Source organism: Octopus bimaculoides, chromosome 1 (assembly GCF_046866305.1).
Source record: "Octopus bimaculoides isolate indiv1 chromosome 1, ASM4686630v1, whole genome shotgun sequence".
Taxonomy (NCBI): Eukaryota; Metazoa; Mollusca; class Cephalopoda; order Octopoda; family Octopodidae; genus Octopus; species Octopus bimaculoides.
Genome location: NC_142928.1, coordinates 110,388,971 through 110,406,320, shown reverse-complemented (window position 1 = coordinate 110,406,320; position 17,350 = coordinate 110,388,971). Strand labels below are relative to the sequence as shown.

At 36.4% G+C, this 17,350-nt stretch overlaps 2 protein-coding genes across 2 annotated transcripts in view; one reads left to right on the top strand and one right to left on the bottom strand.

Moving 5' to 3' along the window:
• LOC106881420 (protein GPR107) overlaps window positions 1-563 on the bottom strand; it is a 39,999-nt gene extending 39,436 nt beyond the window's left edge. The window contains exon 1 of the mRNA XM_014931806.3: window positions 444-563. Within this exon, the coding sequence (XP_014787292.1) occupies window positions 444-554 (111 nt within the window). The 5' untranslated portion in view covers window positions 555-563. The remainder of the gene's footprint in view (window positions 1-443) is intronic.
• A 92-nt stretch (window positions 564-655) lies between these two features.
• On the top strand, window positions 656-13,129 carry LOC106881421 (actin-histidine N-methyltransferase). Its single transcript, XM_014931807.3, has 2 exons — window positions 656-1,472; window positions 9,825-13,129. The coding sequence occupies exons 1-2, from the start codon at window positions 733-735 to the stop codon at window positions 10,567-10,569; spliced, it is 1,485 nt and encodes a 494-aa protein (XP_014787293.1). The 5' UTR covers window positions 656-732; the 3' UTR covers window positions 10,570-13,129.
• Window positions 13,130-17,350: the final 4,221 nt, after the last annotated feature.

Genomic DNA, 17,350 nt, shown 5'->3' with positions numbered 1-17,350 from the left:
GCTACTTATTGTTATCTAAATGATTCCGCTATTTTATTTCATAAGGTTAAAAAAGTTCATGAAATTGTAGAGGTAGTTTATATCCTAATTTGTAAACTCAAATGTCAGCAAAACATATTCTGTGCATAAGGATGTATGTAGGATATGCCTACGTGTAGGATGAGTATACTATAATCAAAAATATTATATCACAAAAGTATTTCAAATATCACTCAATACACAAGTGTATGATTATAATTAAAGGGAAGAATAAAAATTAATAGATTGACGTGTACATGTTTTAAAATCGGGGATCGCTATCGAATTTAATCTATTAATATATTGATCCCCCAATTAACGACATAGTCGAGATATTTTTTTTTCCTCTTCTTATTTCCTCTCTCCATGAGACAACCATAAAATAAAATGTATAATGAAAATTATTTAATTTGGACGAATCATACCTCAAGTTTTAAACGATGAATCCTACCATCAACCGAAGACAATACCAAATATAGAATAAATATTGGTAACAAAACCACAGGAAAACATCTTATCTTCGCAGATACCGACATGTTGCTAATGACGTCTGCTACGAACCGATTGAGATACAAAGGCTGTGATTGGTCGAAACTAAGAAATTCTCAAATGAAAAGTCGAGTTATATGAAAAGGTCGGAAGTCGTGAAGAAAGATAACTTTTGACGCCTTTTAAAACTCCAACTCGTCCATATTTTTATATTTCACCTTCTGAATGGGGAAAAAGAATAGAAAACCTGTCTCACAAGCACAGTCTTCAGGAGTTCCAGGTCTTGACAGAGGTACAAAAAAAGATATTTTAGAATTATGCAACCAACTTCTAGAAAAGTGCACTCGTTCGAATGGTGCTGGACCCAAAGATTGGGACGAGTTTATGGAGATATTTAACTTAGTTGAAAAAATCCGTGAAAAACAAAAACATTTGGTTAGTGCTAATCAAAAGACAAGTCGAGAGTGGAGCTCATTTCTACAATGGCTTCAAGAAAACAATGTAGATACTTCTCGTGTGACAACAGACGAATTTCCTGTCTACGGGTTTGGGTTGAGAGCAACTCAGGATCTAAAAGAAGGGGATCTGTTTTTATCCGTTCCACGAAAATTGATGATCAGTACAGAGACAGCAAGCCGATCGCAAATTGGTTTCCTGATTGAAGAGGATAAATTACTTCAGAGTATGCCTAATGTTGTACTTGCTATTCATTTGTTGAGTGAATCCAAGAATTCGGATTCATTTTGGTATCCATACATCAGCTGCTTGCCTAAAAACTACAATACGACACTATATTTTAATCCTGAAGAACTTAAACTGTTGAAAGGTTCTCCTGTATTGACAGAAGCATTTAATCACTACCAAAGAATCGCCCGCCAGTATGCCTATTTCTACAAACTTTTTCAAAACAACCATTATGCACAAAAATTTCCATTACGAGAGGGTTTCACTTACGATGATTACAGGTATGGTATCATCTAATTAATTTGTTTATGTCAATGGAAGTAAATAGTTTCGATGGATTTGGCATTTCCAACTTTACCTTTTATTACCTTTTCCGGCAATCTTTCGGTAAAAGTCTATGGTATCATGAGTGAGTGTAACATTGCCTGTCATCTGCTCGACAGAACTGAACAGTCAAACACATGCACACACACTCACCCATGATTGACATAGACTAATACCGAAACATGGCTCTTTTTTTTTTTTTTTAAGTTTTGGTGGGAATTTTCTCTTGCAGGGTGGACAACACAAGGCAAAATTGAAGAATATTCCCTAAGGAAGTTGGTTTACATTTTGTAGAACTTTTTGAAAAACATCAATACATGTTAGAATGAGAAAAACGAAGAGGTGGTTGTGGGATATGCTAAAAACAACAGCTAAACTGCCCTTAAATCACACAAGCAATTTTTTTTTTTTTATATATAATCGTATGAATTCTTGTTTATAGAACACAAATTCAGAAAAATTTTCTGAAAATTCCCAAAAATAAAAAAAGCTATGAGGAGTTATAATTCTGCTAAGTTTTGCCATCATATATATATATATATTTATATATATATATATATACTGTTGTGTCTGGGGAGAGTCATTTTCTTTTTGTGCCTTATAATTTAACACACTCACCGGTAAAATTTCCACTTATTCCTTATTTTTATTCTCCTAAAATTTTCGTTGCATCTTGCAACCTTTTCAATTTGAGAGTCAAGACTATTGAAAAGGTTGCAAGAATAAAAATAAGGAATAAGTGGAAATTTTACCAGTGAGTGTGTTAAATTATAAGGCACAAAAAGAAAATGACTCTCCCCAGACACAATAGAATATGCTTCAACACACGAACTTGCATAAAGAATCTTGCAAACCAAATCCCAAAACGAAATATATATATATACTTTATTTAAAAGCAGTAGAAATATAACAAAAAACTGTTACTCAGAGTTTCACGTTCCCGTTCATCGGACAGAAAACTGTCCAATGAACAGGAACGTGAAACTCTGAGTAACAGCTTTTTGTTATATTTCTGCTGCTTTTAAATAAAGTATATTACTCTACCTCTGGTATTTGAGTACACTTTTTTCCACCTTGTTGCACATTTATGTGCTTACTCCGGGGTATATATATATATATATATATATATATATATATATATATATATATATATTAAATATATACTTTTATAAAACAAATTTTACAAAATATATAGTATCTGTTAACAGTCTTAGCCAAAAGCTCACAGTTGAGTTTTTGTATCATCATCATCATCATCATCATCGTTTAACGTCCGCTTTCCATGCTAGCATGGGTTGGACGATTTGACTGAGGACTGGTGAAACCGGATGGCAACACCAGGCTTCAGTCTGATTTGGCAGAGTTTCTACAGCTGGATGCCCTTCCTAACGCCAACCACTCAGAGAGTGTAGTGGGTGCTTTTACGTGTCACCCGCACGAAAACGGCCACGCTCGAAATGGTGTCTTTTATGTGCCACCCGCACAAGCCAGTCCAGGGGCACTGGCAACGATCTCGCTCGAAAATCCTACAGGAGCCAGTCAGGCGGTACTGGCAACGGCCACGCTCAAAAGTAAAGGATAGAGCTCAAAATCAATGCATTGAAGATACTTTATTGCAGCAACAATTATAATAACAGAAACAACCACAATAAGCCAAACCTATGCACATTTCAATAGGGTATCCCGGAAAAATAAACCACATCATAAGATGTCTCGTAAAATATTGTAACAAATTACAACATATTACAAATTTCTGGATACTCCATCTCATCAGGGTCGCATTATTGCCATATAATAGTATTGGTGATGGCAATAATGCGACCCTGATGAGATGGAGTATCCAGAAATTTGTAATATGTTGTAATTTGTTACAATATTTTACGAGACATCTTATGATGTGGTTTATTTTTCCGGGATACCCTATTGAAATGTGCATAGGTTTGGCTTATTGTGGTTGTTTCTGTTATTATAATTGTTGCTGCAATAAAGTATCTTCAATGCATTGATTTTGAGCTCTATCCTTTAAGAGACATGTATACATATATATATATATATATATAATTAGTAACTCAAGAAAAATCATGGGTTTCATAGATCTTGGTGATGCTATGGTAAAGATTGTCATCAAAAAATATTTATCAGGAAAGTTTTTTTTTTTTTTTTTGAGAACAGTAAATTGAAATGGAAGAAATAGAGGTGGTTTACTTATATTCAGACGGTTTGTTTGTTTGTTTTTTAATCTTTGTTTTGATATGCGAGGTAATAAAGGAGGAGGAAACACCAAAACGACTAGTAGTATATGAGCAATACCTGATAAGGTATCATTCAGAAATGTTAAAAATTGACTTCTACATTACAGAGAAACTTCAAATGACTACTGCAATATTAATAACCTATACCCCATAAGTGCTCGAAAGTGCTGCACACGCAACTGAAACCATTAAAAAGAACCCTTCACAGCTTACATACATACTTCTGGTTCCAGTCAGAGGCTGTGATCATACTGGGACATTGCCCTTAGCATTACTAGTTTTTATTTCACACTCTCCCCTCTCTCTCTCTCAAACTCTTTACACAGGGGTGGTGAGTAGGACAGAGCTGCTCATTATATTTCATGCTGTGACATGAGGTATAAATTTGTCTAAATATTCTTTGAAACTATTGACATCTACTCCTCACAGATCTTTGAGATTATCTATATGTGAATCTTATCGGTTTGGCTGCCAGCATTTCAAAAGTTAAAGTTTACCGAAAATTTTAAAATTTGGCACAGTAATACACTTGCCCAAACTGAATTGCTGGAGTTATTTCATTTTTTTCCAGAAAAATGTTTTAAAAAGTTATAGAGGTTTAAAGTTTGATCATTTTCACCCAGTTAGGAAACAAGATTTAGAACCTGTCATTTTGTGCGTGGCTGCACATTTTGTCATCAATATCCTGAAAATAGCACGTGTTATGTCTTCAGTAATTTTCTTTCATGTAAATAAATGTTTATGCTAATTTAAAAGATTTTTCTAAAAAAATCTTATTTAGCTGGACCATGTGGCTGAGAAACAAGCTTCTTATCACATAGCCACACCTGTGAGAGAGAGACAAGCATAGTCAGACAGGGAGGACAAGATAGTTGATACATGGTTGAGTAGGTTTCAGGAGAGGTGAAGAGAAAGTCTGGTATAGTACATGAGAGGAGTGAGTTTGATAGTCAAATGAGTGGAAGTGGATGGAGGAGGGAATGATCAGTGTAATGTGTGGGTATAGAGAACAATATTAATGGATGAAGAATGGGTGACAAGTGAAAAGTTTCTGGAAAGAAAGTGAGAAATAAAGTGGTATCAAAAGTGAGCTGTAGTTGGAGAGATGTGGAGGAGATTAAGTGGTGCACACATATCCATATCTATAAAAGCCGAGATGTATGTGTGTATGTGAATATGATTTATGCATGTCCACAAATTAGCATGCATGTCGCTCCAATTTTAGGAGGAGATTTGTCATGACTCTATCTGCATTTTCGTCAACTTTTTCTCTCAGAGGCACTAACGTATAGCTGTAAAAATCGATAAACTTTTACCAATTTTGAAGTTTGTTGACATGGCGAAGTCAAATCTGTGCATACGCGCGTGAAGGAGAGAGAGAAAGAAAGAAATAGTGTGTTTGTGACAAGGGGAGATACAGAGTGTTTGCTAGAGTCTAACAAAAAAAGAGTCAACAAAAAGTGGGAAAGGGAGACACAAAGTGGCTAAGGAAAAAAAATTTCTCTAACCAAGACAGTTTGTTTGCCAGCATCTAAGAAAAGAAAAAAAGAACGAAAAAGTGGAAGAGGGACACAGAAAGACACTATATTGTATGATATTATATATACTTTCCCACACAACAATTAAAATATATTTATTTTAAATCGTTCATCTTTCTCCCCCCTCTCACTCTCACTCTCACACACATGTACATATACTACTTTAGGAGCGAAAGAGTTTTGTTTATATCTCACAACAACTATGAAACAAAAAGGTATGTAACAATTTGTCAGTCACCCCCCCTCCAACCCGTTTTTTGGACCACAAAAAGGGTTTGGTAATTTTTCACATTAACACCCGCACGATTTCCACTAGGGTGTTACGGTTAGGGTTTTAGGGTCAGGGTTAGGGTTAGAGTTAACCTAGAAGGGACAGGCCCCTTATTTTTTAGTTAAGGCTGTTGGTAAGTTTTCCTAAGTTACTCCAATCCAGATCCCCAATGCAAACCTTCAGATCAACCTTCTCCTATGCAGATCTCTAATGCAACTTTAAAAAAAAAAAACAGTCAATGAGTGGAAATAACCAATAAACTGATTCCTTATGGGATTTCCCAATCAAATTGCCAGCAAACCACCTTCAGCCAAAACAATTTCAACGGATTTCGCTCAAATCTGATGTCGATGTTACTTATTTTGGTTTAAAATAAAGCACTTGATCACTTAATAATCCTAGCTTAATCCCTGGCAGCGCCGGGCTATACTGCTAGTATATAAACACACATTGCTTCCAGAATTCAATTTTGTTGTGATGAGCAGGTCTTCTCAAGAGCTACATATTGTCTAACATCCCAGTCTTTTGTAATTTCCTCCATGAAGCTTCACCACTTTATCCCATGTATTCCTGGGTTTCCTTTGCCATAAGCTCCTGCCAATTTTAGTAATCAGCACTTCATTAAACAGCTGTCATCATTCATAGGCATCACTTATCCATACCTGTACAGTCTTCTTTTTTGCACACTAAATTTAATTCTTCTTTTGCCCAGTTTCTCTCTCAGCACATTTATACTCTGTTGATCAAGCACACTTACATTGCCCAGAGCACGCTCACTTTATTTCTTCCCAGTCTTTTTATGCCTTCTGTGTTCAAGGCCCATGTCTCATTACCATGCGGCATTGCAGTTCTAACACAAGCATTTTAGAAATTGCCTTTCACTCTGGGGGAAAAGACCTTTGTTGCTGGAAGTGGTAGTAGCCCACTAAACTCTCCTCAACTTATTCTTACTCTGGCTGCTATTCTTTCAGAACAACCATCTCCTTTGCTGACTATAGGTGGAAAAAGCTATCAGCTACTTTTAGTGAGTCATCCAGGTATTCAAGGAAGTCTATTCCCTATATGTTTATAGTATGTAGTGACTGCCCCAGTGCATCTGTTACATATGAAGCTTTTGGTCTCTGCTAGTCTGCTTGTGATTCTGCTACATCTCTTACATGTCCATAGCTTACATTTCGTACAGTACATGGAGTTTATACTTACTCCTTTTACGCATATTGCGTACCAGTTTTCTGTCTTATTTTCATCCTTACAAAATCTTTCATTTTTGCGAAGTTTATCTTATCTCTCAATTCTAGATTTAACTTCCATGCCCATAATTTCGTCTATAATTCCCATATATATTAAACTTTGAGAATTAGATCATCAGTTTATAGTAGTTCCCATAGACAGCCAGCCTTAAACTTTTCTGTGATAGCCTGTACGTGTACACACATACATGCGCGCATGTGTGTGCATATATATATATATATATATATATATATATATATATATATACATATGTGTGTGTATGTATAAATATTTACATGTATATGTTACCCAGATGCTTACAGATTCCCATCTGTATTGCCCTCTCTTCATCCTACCTGCTATCACCATCGTCTTGAAGGTGATTGCTGTACATAATATCTCTCCTCTAGCTTTTTTCCTTTTCCATGTTTTCTTTTTTATCTATTTGACCTTGAATGATTGAAGATCTGGGTGAACGGTGGTTCAATCTAACAGTAATATTATTATATTTGTATAGCTATTAATGTGCAAGAGTAGGTTGCTTGTAGGCAGATGTTCCCACAAAACTTTAGCTTCTTCTTAGATGTTGAAAGCTGTCCTGCAGGTCCATACTTTTGCTCTTCCCACCCAGCCTCAAATGGTGTAGGCACATTGAAGGGTAGGCTTAGTGAGGTTTTTGAAAAGTTAAAATAGAGGTGTGTAGGTAAGTGCTGCATGCAAGAGGTAAGAGAGAGGGGAGCCACAACTAGACTCCTCACAGAACATAAGTATAAAATCTTCTGGGAAGGCAATGAGTAATAGTGGAGGATGAAGTCGCACTTTTAGTTGATAAATGGGTGGAAAAAGCAATCGAGGTTATTAGAGTGCACAATAGGATATTTAAGCTTAAATACAACAGCAACTTTAATCTCTGCCTGTGCTCTTCAATTAGGATTGCTGGATGAGCAAAAGTATTGTTTCATGATGCCCTTTTTGCAGACTATTTTGAATGCAAATGATAGTGGCCTTATCTTCATGACTAGTGACTTCAATGGACATGTTAGGCAGCATTCTGATGGATTTCAGTGTGTGCGTGAAAGCTATGAATTTGGTTCTCAAAATGAGGTGGGAAGAAAACAACTTACTAAAGGCTACAAACCAAATCTGTGGATGGTAGAACAGTGAAGTAGACAGAGCCAGAAAAGCAGAGATGGAGTTGGAAGAATGAGGGTATCAGAGAGTTATATCCGGTAGCTTGAAGAGAAGCTTGGCAATGGGAGAAGCAGAAAGGAAGAGGCTTGCTAATGTTCTTCAGTATGAGGACCAGAGGCATGAGACATTCTGGATTGTAAGACAGTATATCAGAGAATTGAGATATTGTGGGAGAGAAGTATGTACAGATGCGTAATGGAACTCTTGCAATTAGTGACTCTGAAAAGAAAGAGGCATGGAAGTGCTACTATAAAAGGATGCGAAATGTGAAGAATGCATGGAAGAAAGAGAGACTTCTAAGTGTGAACTCAACTCGGAGACCAGCCATTCTACTTGACTGATGTATGATAGATAAAGTAATTAAAGTTATGAAGCCAAGAAAAGCCTCTGGTCCATCAGGAATTATCAGTGAGATGTTAAAAATACCTGGTGGAGTGGGTTACAGCCTAGTCACCCATACACCTGTATAGTTAATCAGATTGTACAAGAAGGTATCATATCTAATGACTGGCATAGCAACATGATTGTGAATTGTCACCAGAATAAATGAGATGTCTTAGAGAAGAGTGATTGCAGAAGTAGAAAATTACTGGACCAGGTCTTGAAAGGTACAGATTTATAGTTCAACTAATTAGGAAGAGAGTTAGACTAGATGTGATGCAGTGTGGTTTTGTGTCGGGAAGAAGTATTACTGATGCTCTCTTTCTAAGGCATCTACGGGAAAAGTATTTAGCCAACAGTAAACATATGTACTTGGCTTTCATGAACTTGGAGAAAGCTTCTGACAGGGTCCCTCACTTCCCAACTGTGGAAGTTAGAAGCAGAAAATGATTGATAAGAGTCATTCAAATCATGTACAGGGATACTGTCAGTAAAGCAAGAATAACAAGTACAATGGCTCTCAGTCCCTTCCTATTTATCATTTTTCTCTTGCCCATAACAGAGGAGTTTAAGACCAGTTTCCTGTGGGAACTCCTCTATGCAAATGACCTCATTATAGCTGAATTTGTTGTAGATTTAGAAAAGAAATTTCAGGTGTGGGAACAAAACCTGGAAACAAAGGTCCTTAAAGTTAATTTAGAAATGACCAAAATTCCAATCAGCAAGAAATCAGACAGTTTGCTAATCCCTTTAGGAAAGTGGCCCAGTTCACTAGGCAGAAAAGATGTAGGCAGTAATTCCACATGATGTATCCAGTACAAAACTATGAACACGCAAGAGGTGTGGTGAAATCATTGGGTGGGCGTTTGCAATGGAAATAAATAATTGTTGGGTGAAACAAAATTAATTTGCAGTATTTAATTTTGTTTGAGTTATTTCCCTTTACAACGTTGACTTGGTAAAAAAGATGCTCTGGACATTACTGTTACTAGGGTCAATATTATCAACTACAACTCTTGTGGATGGTGCCACAGTCCAATGACTAAAACATGTTAGAAGAAAATAAATATATGTGTAGTTATATATTTGTAAGTAGATGTTTTCATACATATTTTAAACATGTGTTTTGTTGGAATCCATTTAATAAATCTTAGATTTTGTCTCCCTCGTTATTTTCTTTCTCAATTTAAACATGGAATTGCTATTATTATATATGTTATTTCAGCCTTGAACTGCTTAAAGCCAAATTCATTTTGAAATGTATATGTCAACTTTAAAGTTTCATTGTGTTTTTCCTGTATATAACATTTTATTGAACTCTTCTTTTTTCATTTCTTCATTTATTTTTATATTAATTTTTTCCTGTTTATTGACTGTAAGATGGGTTTTTGTATGTGCTTTTTCATCATCTGACCTACTCTATGATATTATACTTTTATATTTCAGATGGGCAGTGAGTACAGTAATGACACGGCAGAATCAAATTCCTTCATCTAATGGAAATCAGATGATAAATGCTTTGATACCTTTTTGGGATATGTGCAATCACTGTAATGGGCAGTTGTCAACAGATTTTGATATGGTTGAAAATTGTGGAAAATGTTTTGCTATGGTAAATTTTCAAAAAGGAGAGCAGATTTTTATTTTTTATGGCCCTCGTTCAAATTCAGAATTACTAATACACAATGGTTTTGTTTATATGGAGAATTTATTTGATACCCTTACCATTAAATTAGGCATCAGTAAAAGCGATCCATTGTATGCTCTTAAAAGTGAGGTGTTAGGTCGGCTATTAATGTTGCCTTCCAAAAGCTTCCAATTGAACGCAGGGTCTAAGCCTGTCTCCAGAGAATTGTTATCTTTCTTGCGTGTCATCTGCATGAATCAAGAAAATCTCCAGGAAAGATTTACCGGAGAAAATGCTGCCGATTTGCTGTCTCAGATGGGCAATGAAGAAGTTATAGTTTCTCAAGAAAATGAAATGAAAGTGTGGCAGTTCATTGCCACCAGGGTTCAATTATTGCTTAAAACTTACGCTACATCCCTTGAAACTGATGAACACTTAGATAACAACGAATTGAGTGAAAGGGCAAAACTTTCACTCCAGATGGTCATGTGTGAGAAAAGGATTCTGAGTAGCACTTTGGATTATGCTAAAAATAAACAGCTAAGTTTATCAACAGCTGAATAAATTTTTAATTGGGAGTGTGGGGATGAAAATATATTTTTATCAAAGTCTTACATTTTTATGCTTTTGGAATTTCTTACTATAGCAGAATTTTACTGAATCTTCAACTTTACTGTTTACATCCAATTCTCAATGCTAGCATTTGTAGGATCATTTTTATAAATTCAGTCATTTGCATATTGATGCAACTAGCATTTCTACAGTTAAGTGGCCCTTCCAATAATTCTTCGCAAGCTGAGTTTCGTGTCCAATGAAGGAGACGATGTTGGCATGGGTGCCAGTCGTCGAATTTAACTCGATTTCAATTACACTTGCCTCAACAGGTCTTCGCAAGTGGAGTTTCGTGTCCAATGAAGGAAGGTACGCATAAGTGGACTGGCTGAGGCCTTAGATTTAAGTCTCACGCACAGCATTTGGCAGAGTTTCTACAGCTAGATGCCCTTCCTAATACCAACCACTCAGAGAGTGTAGTGGGTGCTTTTACGTGCCACCAGCACAAAGGCCAGTCAGGCGGTACTGGCAACGGCCACGCTCAGAATGGTGTATTTTATGTTCCACCCACACAAGAGCCAGTCCAGGGGCACTGGCAACGATCTCACTCAAAAGTCCTTACACATGCCGTGGGCACAAGTGCCAGAAAGGCGACGCTGGGCACAGGTGCCCACGATTTCGCTTTTGCTTTCCCCAGTAAGTCTTCGCAAGCTGAGTTTCGTGTTCAATGAAGGAGACGACGTTGGCATGGGTGCCAGTCGTAGAATTTAACTTGATTTCGATTTCACTTGCCTCTTCTGACTATTATATTCAGGATGCACACATATCACAACTACCTTCAAAGCTCCTAAAAATTTACTTTACCAAAATTGTCATGCAAAAGGAAGATTTTTTCCATTTACCAGTATGAGCCAGTATAGTTGTTGCAGTGGTGGGAGTAAATGTTATGATGTGATTTACAGTTGTTTCATTTAATAATCTCCCTTATTATTAAAGACAAGGAAAGGGTTTTAAATGCAGAAAAGGTTCTGATGCTATGCATGCAATTATAATAACAAAGAAACAATATGGATTTGTCAACAAAATGAAGGAAATATTGGTGCTCTGGATTAAAGACAGCATATATCCAAGAAGCCTACTAACAAATCCTAGTAAGGCACTAGGTATTTTTGAAGCTTTAAAGGAATGAATGGGAAAGGAATACAAAGAAGACTTTCAAGTCAGCAATGGTTTACAAAAAAAAAAAATAATAATAAAAAATACAAAGAAGGAAAGACTTTCCATAATGTTCAAATAACAGGAGAAGCTGATGTTTATTAAATCTTTGGATTAATTCATCTAAATAGAGGGATTTTAATAGGACAAATTTTCAGTATGATTGAAACTGGCCTATATTGGAAGAGTATCCCTGATTGAACATATATACACAAAGAGCAAAAAAAATCATGCCTGGATTTAAGACATTCTATTACTAGGAGGGAATGTAGCTGCAAACTTAAAAACTTTTCCTAATCTATCTTTCTGTAAAGTGGTGTGCATTTAAAAATATTAAAAATATACTGCCTCTCCACTATTAATCAAACAAGTAAGCATTGAAGACTGGTTTTCAAAATATTTTATTCCAAATGTATAAGAATGCTGCATTGAAAAAGAAATCTTATTCAAGATTATATTAACTTGCAACAATATACCTAAACTTCTGCCTCATCTACCACTTCTGTCCTTCAACAGATAGAGTCAGGGCTAACAACAGCATTCAACCCAGATTTGCCCAAGCTATTGCAAGATGGCAAGATTTGAGAGAGTACTGAAAAGTTATAACATTCTTCATTACACACTAAATATTGCAACAGCATGGGAGAGTGTAAGTTTAAAGATATAAAAGTAAATGGAAACAGTATCTCAAATACTGCATTTGCTGGTTTTGATGAAGAGCTGGGTGGAATTAAATAAAACATTGTAAAATTGGCCAAACACTTCAGTTAGAAGTAGAGTTAGACTATGGATCCAAAGAGCTGCCCAACAAGGATTTCATTGAATTAGGAGCTGAGAGAATTATAAAGAAACAAAGGAAGAGAAAAAGACAAAATGAGAAAAGGGCTGGTAGACATGTTTCCCCATTTTAACAAAGGTCTTGCTCAGTTGTAAATAATAAACAAGAATGTTGAAATGTTCACCAAGGTTGAAACGAATATTAAAGGAGCAGTATGTTGTCATCAAGAAATATACAAAGAGGAAAAACAAAAGATTCAAACAAGACTCGGTGCTTTTTTTCAAGAAGGTTACAAGAACCTACCCTTCAACATCCTCATTCTCAACCCAAGAAGCAACACTCTTATCATCAATGCAGTACATCTTTAACTTGTAAACTTTACATGTTGGGTTTTGTTGTTGAACAGCCAATAAGTTTTGAGATTTGTAAATTTAGTCCTACAACTGCTGTGATAAACTGGCTACTTAAATTTTGCACTCTGTTGTGACAAGGATTTTTACTGTTTTTAATTTATTTTCTTTTGTATGTGTAAATTGTGCACTTTTTTTTTATGAATAATAAGATATGTTTGACAAGCAATTATTTTTCTTTTAATTTTCCCATTTTAAAATATACTATTTAATAAGTTCTGTATTATTTGTAAATTGTTTCATTGTCATTTTTGTACATTATTTATATTTTACAGATATTTGTCCTCATCTTGTTTGTTGTTAACACATTTCGGCTGATATATCCTCCAGCCTTCATCAGGTGTTTTGGGGAAATTACCTAATTAACAGTGGAGGCAGTTATGAATGCATTAGTTATAAGAACTTGTTCGACAAATTTCAGAGAATTATTACCAGTGCTTACAGCAACAAAGCAAATCTCCTAGTGAAGGGTAGACACTATGATGGTTGTGTATAAAGTGTGATGTGACATGGCAGTGAATGTGTGAAAGCTGGGAAGAAATGTAGGTGTAATGTTTGTGTGAATGAATAAATAAGCTGAGAGAAAAACTATGAAAGGAATTAAATGTACAAGAGAGAAAGCTGCACTGGAGTGGACATGTGATGTGTGTGAATAAGTGCCAAGCAATACACACAGAAGAAACCTGGAGGAAATGATAAGCAATGATCACAAAAGCTGAACTTCATGATGGAGATGACAAAGGATTACAATAGGAGGCAACATTGTGCTGGAGAAGACCTTCAACCTATGCAGACATGATAAAAACAAAAACAAGTAACGTGATGAGGATTATGTATCTTTCTTCTATTATGTTTCTTAAACTAATATTCAAGGAAATCAGGTAAGTATCAAGCAAATGTGCCTGTGAAAATATATGCATATGTTTGTTATATAGCTCAGCAATAATGCAGTGTAATTCATAGATCTGTTACCATTCTGTGGTCCTTATTCATCTAATTCAGCTAACTCAGTCATATTGAAAAGGTCCTTGTCTTTTAAATTGGTCATATTTAAAACAACACTCAGCAAAAGAAACTTATAGAATAAATAGCAGGCTTAACAAAGCATAAGCACTGGGGTTGATACATTCAACTACAAATTCTTCATGGTGGTGCCCCAGCATGACCGCAGTTTAATGACTGAAAAATATAGAAGATAAAACATATCCCTACTAGGAGTTAAATATTGAAAGAAGAATCAGAATGACAGCCACTCAATAACCTTCAAATTGTCAGATTCTGGTGAGAGAAATCAGTCTCCTAAACACAAGTTACAGAAAGCATCCACATTCATATTATGTTCACACGTACGTGCATGCGCGCTCGTGTTTTGTTCGCTCGCACGGACATACACCGTCAACTAAAAATGGCTTGCTTAGGTTTTCTTTATGAGTCATCTCCCTTAATATGTAAAGAGTCACCTCCCTGCATTAGTTTTAAACTCATGCCTATCTTTAATTTGTTTTTGTATTTTATATTATAAAACTTTTCTCGTTAATTTTACTATACTACAGTTCACCTGGAAACAGGAAGGTAATTCCAGAGCTGGCATAAAAGGCAAAATAGGGCATTTCCAACAAATTGGCAGATATTTGGATTTTACACATACAGAAGTCATTTAAGAATTCTTGAATGTTATCTATAAAAGGCAGATTTTCTCTGTGTGTATGCATGTTTAAAATTTATACATTTACACAATTCCAAATTTTGTGGATGAAAAAATCGGAATTAATATTCTAAATACCAAAACGTAAGTCATATGGTCATTCCTTCGGTCAAAATAACTACCAATTTCGAAATAAATCGATAAAGCTACGTACATACCTATTTTCCCCGCTCATACAATCTAATTCCCTATTTCTGTTACCATTACAAATCGTTTCAACTGCTACTTTCTCTTATGAACGTTTACAAACGATCCAAGAAAAAAGACAGAAAGGAAGGAAGGAGAAAGACTGAGAGTCAAATAAACAGACACAATTACCAATACATATGTAACTATAGTTACATATGTATTGGTAATTGTGTCTGTATGTATTGGTAATTATGACCTCATTCTAATTGGTGTGAATTGTAAGTTCACTTCCCATTTCTAACACCATCAAGATAGCAAAAAAAAAAAAAAATAGTGACACATCTTTTTCTAATGCGATTGACAAACTTTTATTCCCTACAAACTGAGTTTTTTGAAAATCTTTTTTCACACATTTACTTACTACAGTATATATACACAGACAATACACACTCATACATATATTCGTAAGAATACTTACATACATACAAATAAACACATACATACAAATACCTGTCAGTCTTTTCCAAATACGATTGACAGTCAAACATTTATTCCCTACAAACTGAGTTTCTTGAAAATCTTTTTTAAAACACGTTTACTTACTACCATATATATATATATATATATATATATATATATATATATATATATATATATATATATGCACACACACACACACACACACACACTCACACACATATATATATATATACATACACACACAGAATACACACTTAATAGACCCTACAGTTCTAGATGACATCACAGCAGAAATCCCAAACCCCACTGTTGACCGGCAGCTGTACGACATTGTGAAGGCACACATGGTGCATGGTCCATGCAGTCCTGTTTTTCAACAGTTCTCCTCATGCCACAAAGACCGTGTATGCACTAAACGATACCCAAAGAGGTTCGTGGAGGAGACCCAGACCAGCGGCGACGGATATCCACTCTACAGACGAAGGCGGCCTGAGAATGGAGGATTCACTATGACATTACGGGGACATCAAGTTGATAATAGATGGGTGGTCCCATACTGTCCATTACTGATGAAAATGTTCAACGTTCATATAAATGTGGAGTTCTGTCATTCAGTAAAATTAATAAAGTACATATGTAAATATGTTAACAAGGGATCTGACGCTGTCATGTTTGGCCTTCAAAGGGACAATAGCATGGATGAGGTGTCACAGTACTTGGCAGGTCGATATTTCAGCAGTGGTGAAGCTTTTTGGCGGATATTCGGGTTTCCGCTTCACCAAAGGAACCCCACCATCATACAACTAGCAGTTTATTTGGAAAACGGCCAGCGGGCTTACTTTACTGAATAGACTGCTGCTCAATTGGCGGCCAATCCAAAAGAAACAACTTTAACTGGGTTTTTTACGCTTTGCCAACTTGACACATTTGTCAAAACACTTTTATACCCTCAGGTTCCGTCCTACTATGTGTAGTCAAAGAACACTTGGGTGCATAGGAAGTCAGGTCAGGATGTTCAAGGACATCCCGGTGTCAAGTGTAACAGTTGTCTAGGAAGAGTGTACACTGTACCTCCCAACCAGCATGAGTGTTTTCACCTGCTTTTCTCCTCCATGATGTTTTCGGCCCACAAAGCTTTCGAGACATAAGAACTGTTGACGGTGAATTATGTGACACTTTCCGGGAAGCCTGCTTCAGGTGTGGACTTTTGGAGGATGATTCACAATGGGGCGCCACTATGGCGGAGGGTGTTTTGTTAAAATCCCCTAAAAGACTAAGATCGCTTTTCACTATTCTACTCCTATGGTGCGACTTGGGTGATCCCGCCTCTTTATGGCTTACCTACAAAGATTACATTTCTGAAGATTTCCTGCGTCGGGCTCAGTTGCTAAATCCATCAGTGGAGGTCAGGTACAGTGACCTCATTTACAACAGGGCGCTGCTTGAAATCAAAGGTACTGTTCTCAATATGGGCAGGAGTGCGTTGGCAGTGTATGGCCTACCTTCAACAAACCGGGAAGGTGCAAACACACTGTCTTCGGATTTGCTGCATGAGACATGTTATAATGTTGACAAGCTTGCCCAGTACATAGCAGAGAATGAGCCAAAGCTCCTTCCAGATCAGAAGTTCACTTACAACTCTGTTATTAATTCTGTCCGGGACAAAGCTGGGGGGGATTTTCTTCCTTGACGCTCCTGCGGGAACTGGCAAAACTTTTGTCACAAAATTAATATTGGCTGAGATTAGGTGAACACAAGGCATTGCCTGAGCTGTGGCATCATCTGGAATTGTGGCTACTTTGTTGCCAGGCAGCAGGACAGCTCACTCCACTTTCAAGCTCCCGCTTGACTTAGCGAAGACTGAGACACCAATTTGCAATATCAGTAACAGCTCCGATTAGGCAGAAGTGTTCAAACAATGCAAGCTTATCATTTGGGATGAATGCACAATGGCCCATAGAGGTGCTCTTGAGGCACTAGATAGATCTCTGAGAGACATCAAAGACTCTACGGCTCCCATGGGAGGCATAACACTTCTTCTTTCAGGGGACTTCAGGCAAACACTGCCAGTTATTC

Excerpts from the sequence above, each read along its gene's own strand:
- LOC106881421 (XM_014931807.3), top strand. The coding sequence starts at position 733 with ATGGGGAAAAAGAATAGAAAACCTGTCTCACAAGCACAGTCTTCAGGA. Across the intron at positions 1,473-9,824 it reads TTCACTTACGATGATTACAG|ATGGGCAGTGAGTACAGTAA; the intron begins GTATGGTATCAT and ends TTTATATTTCAG.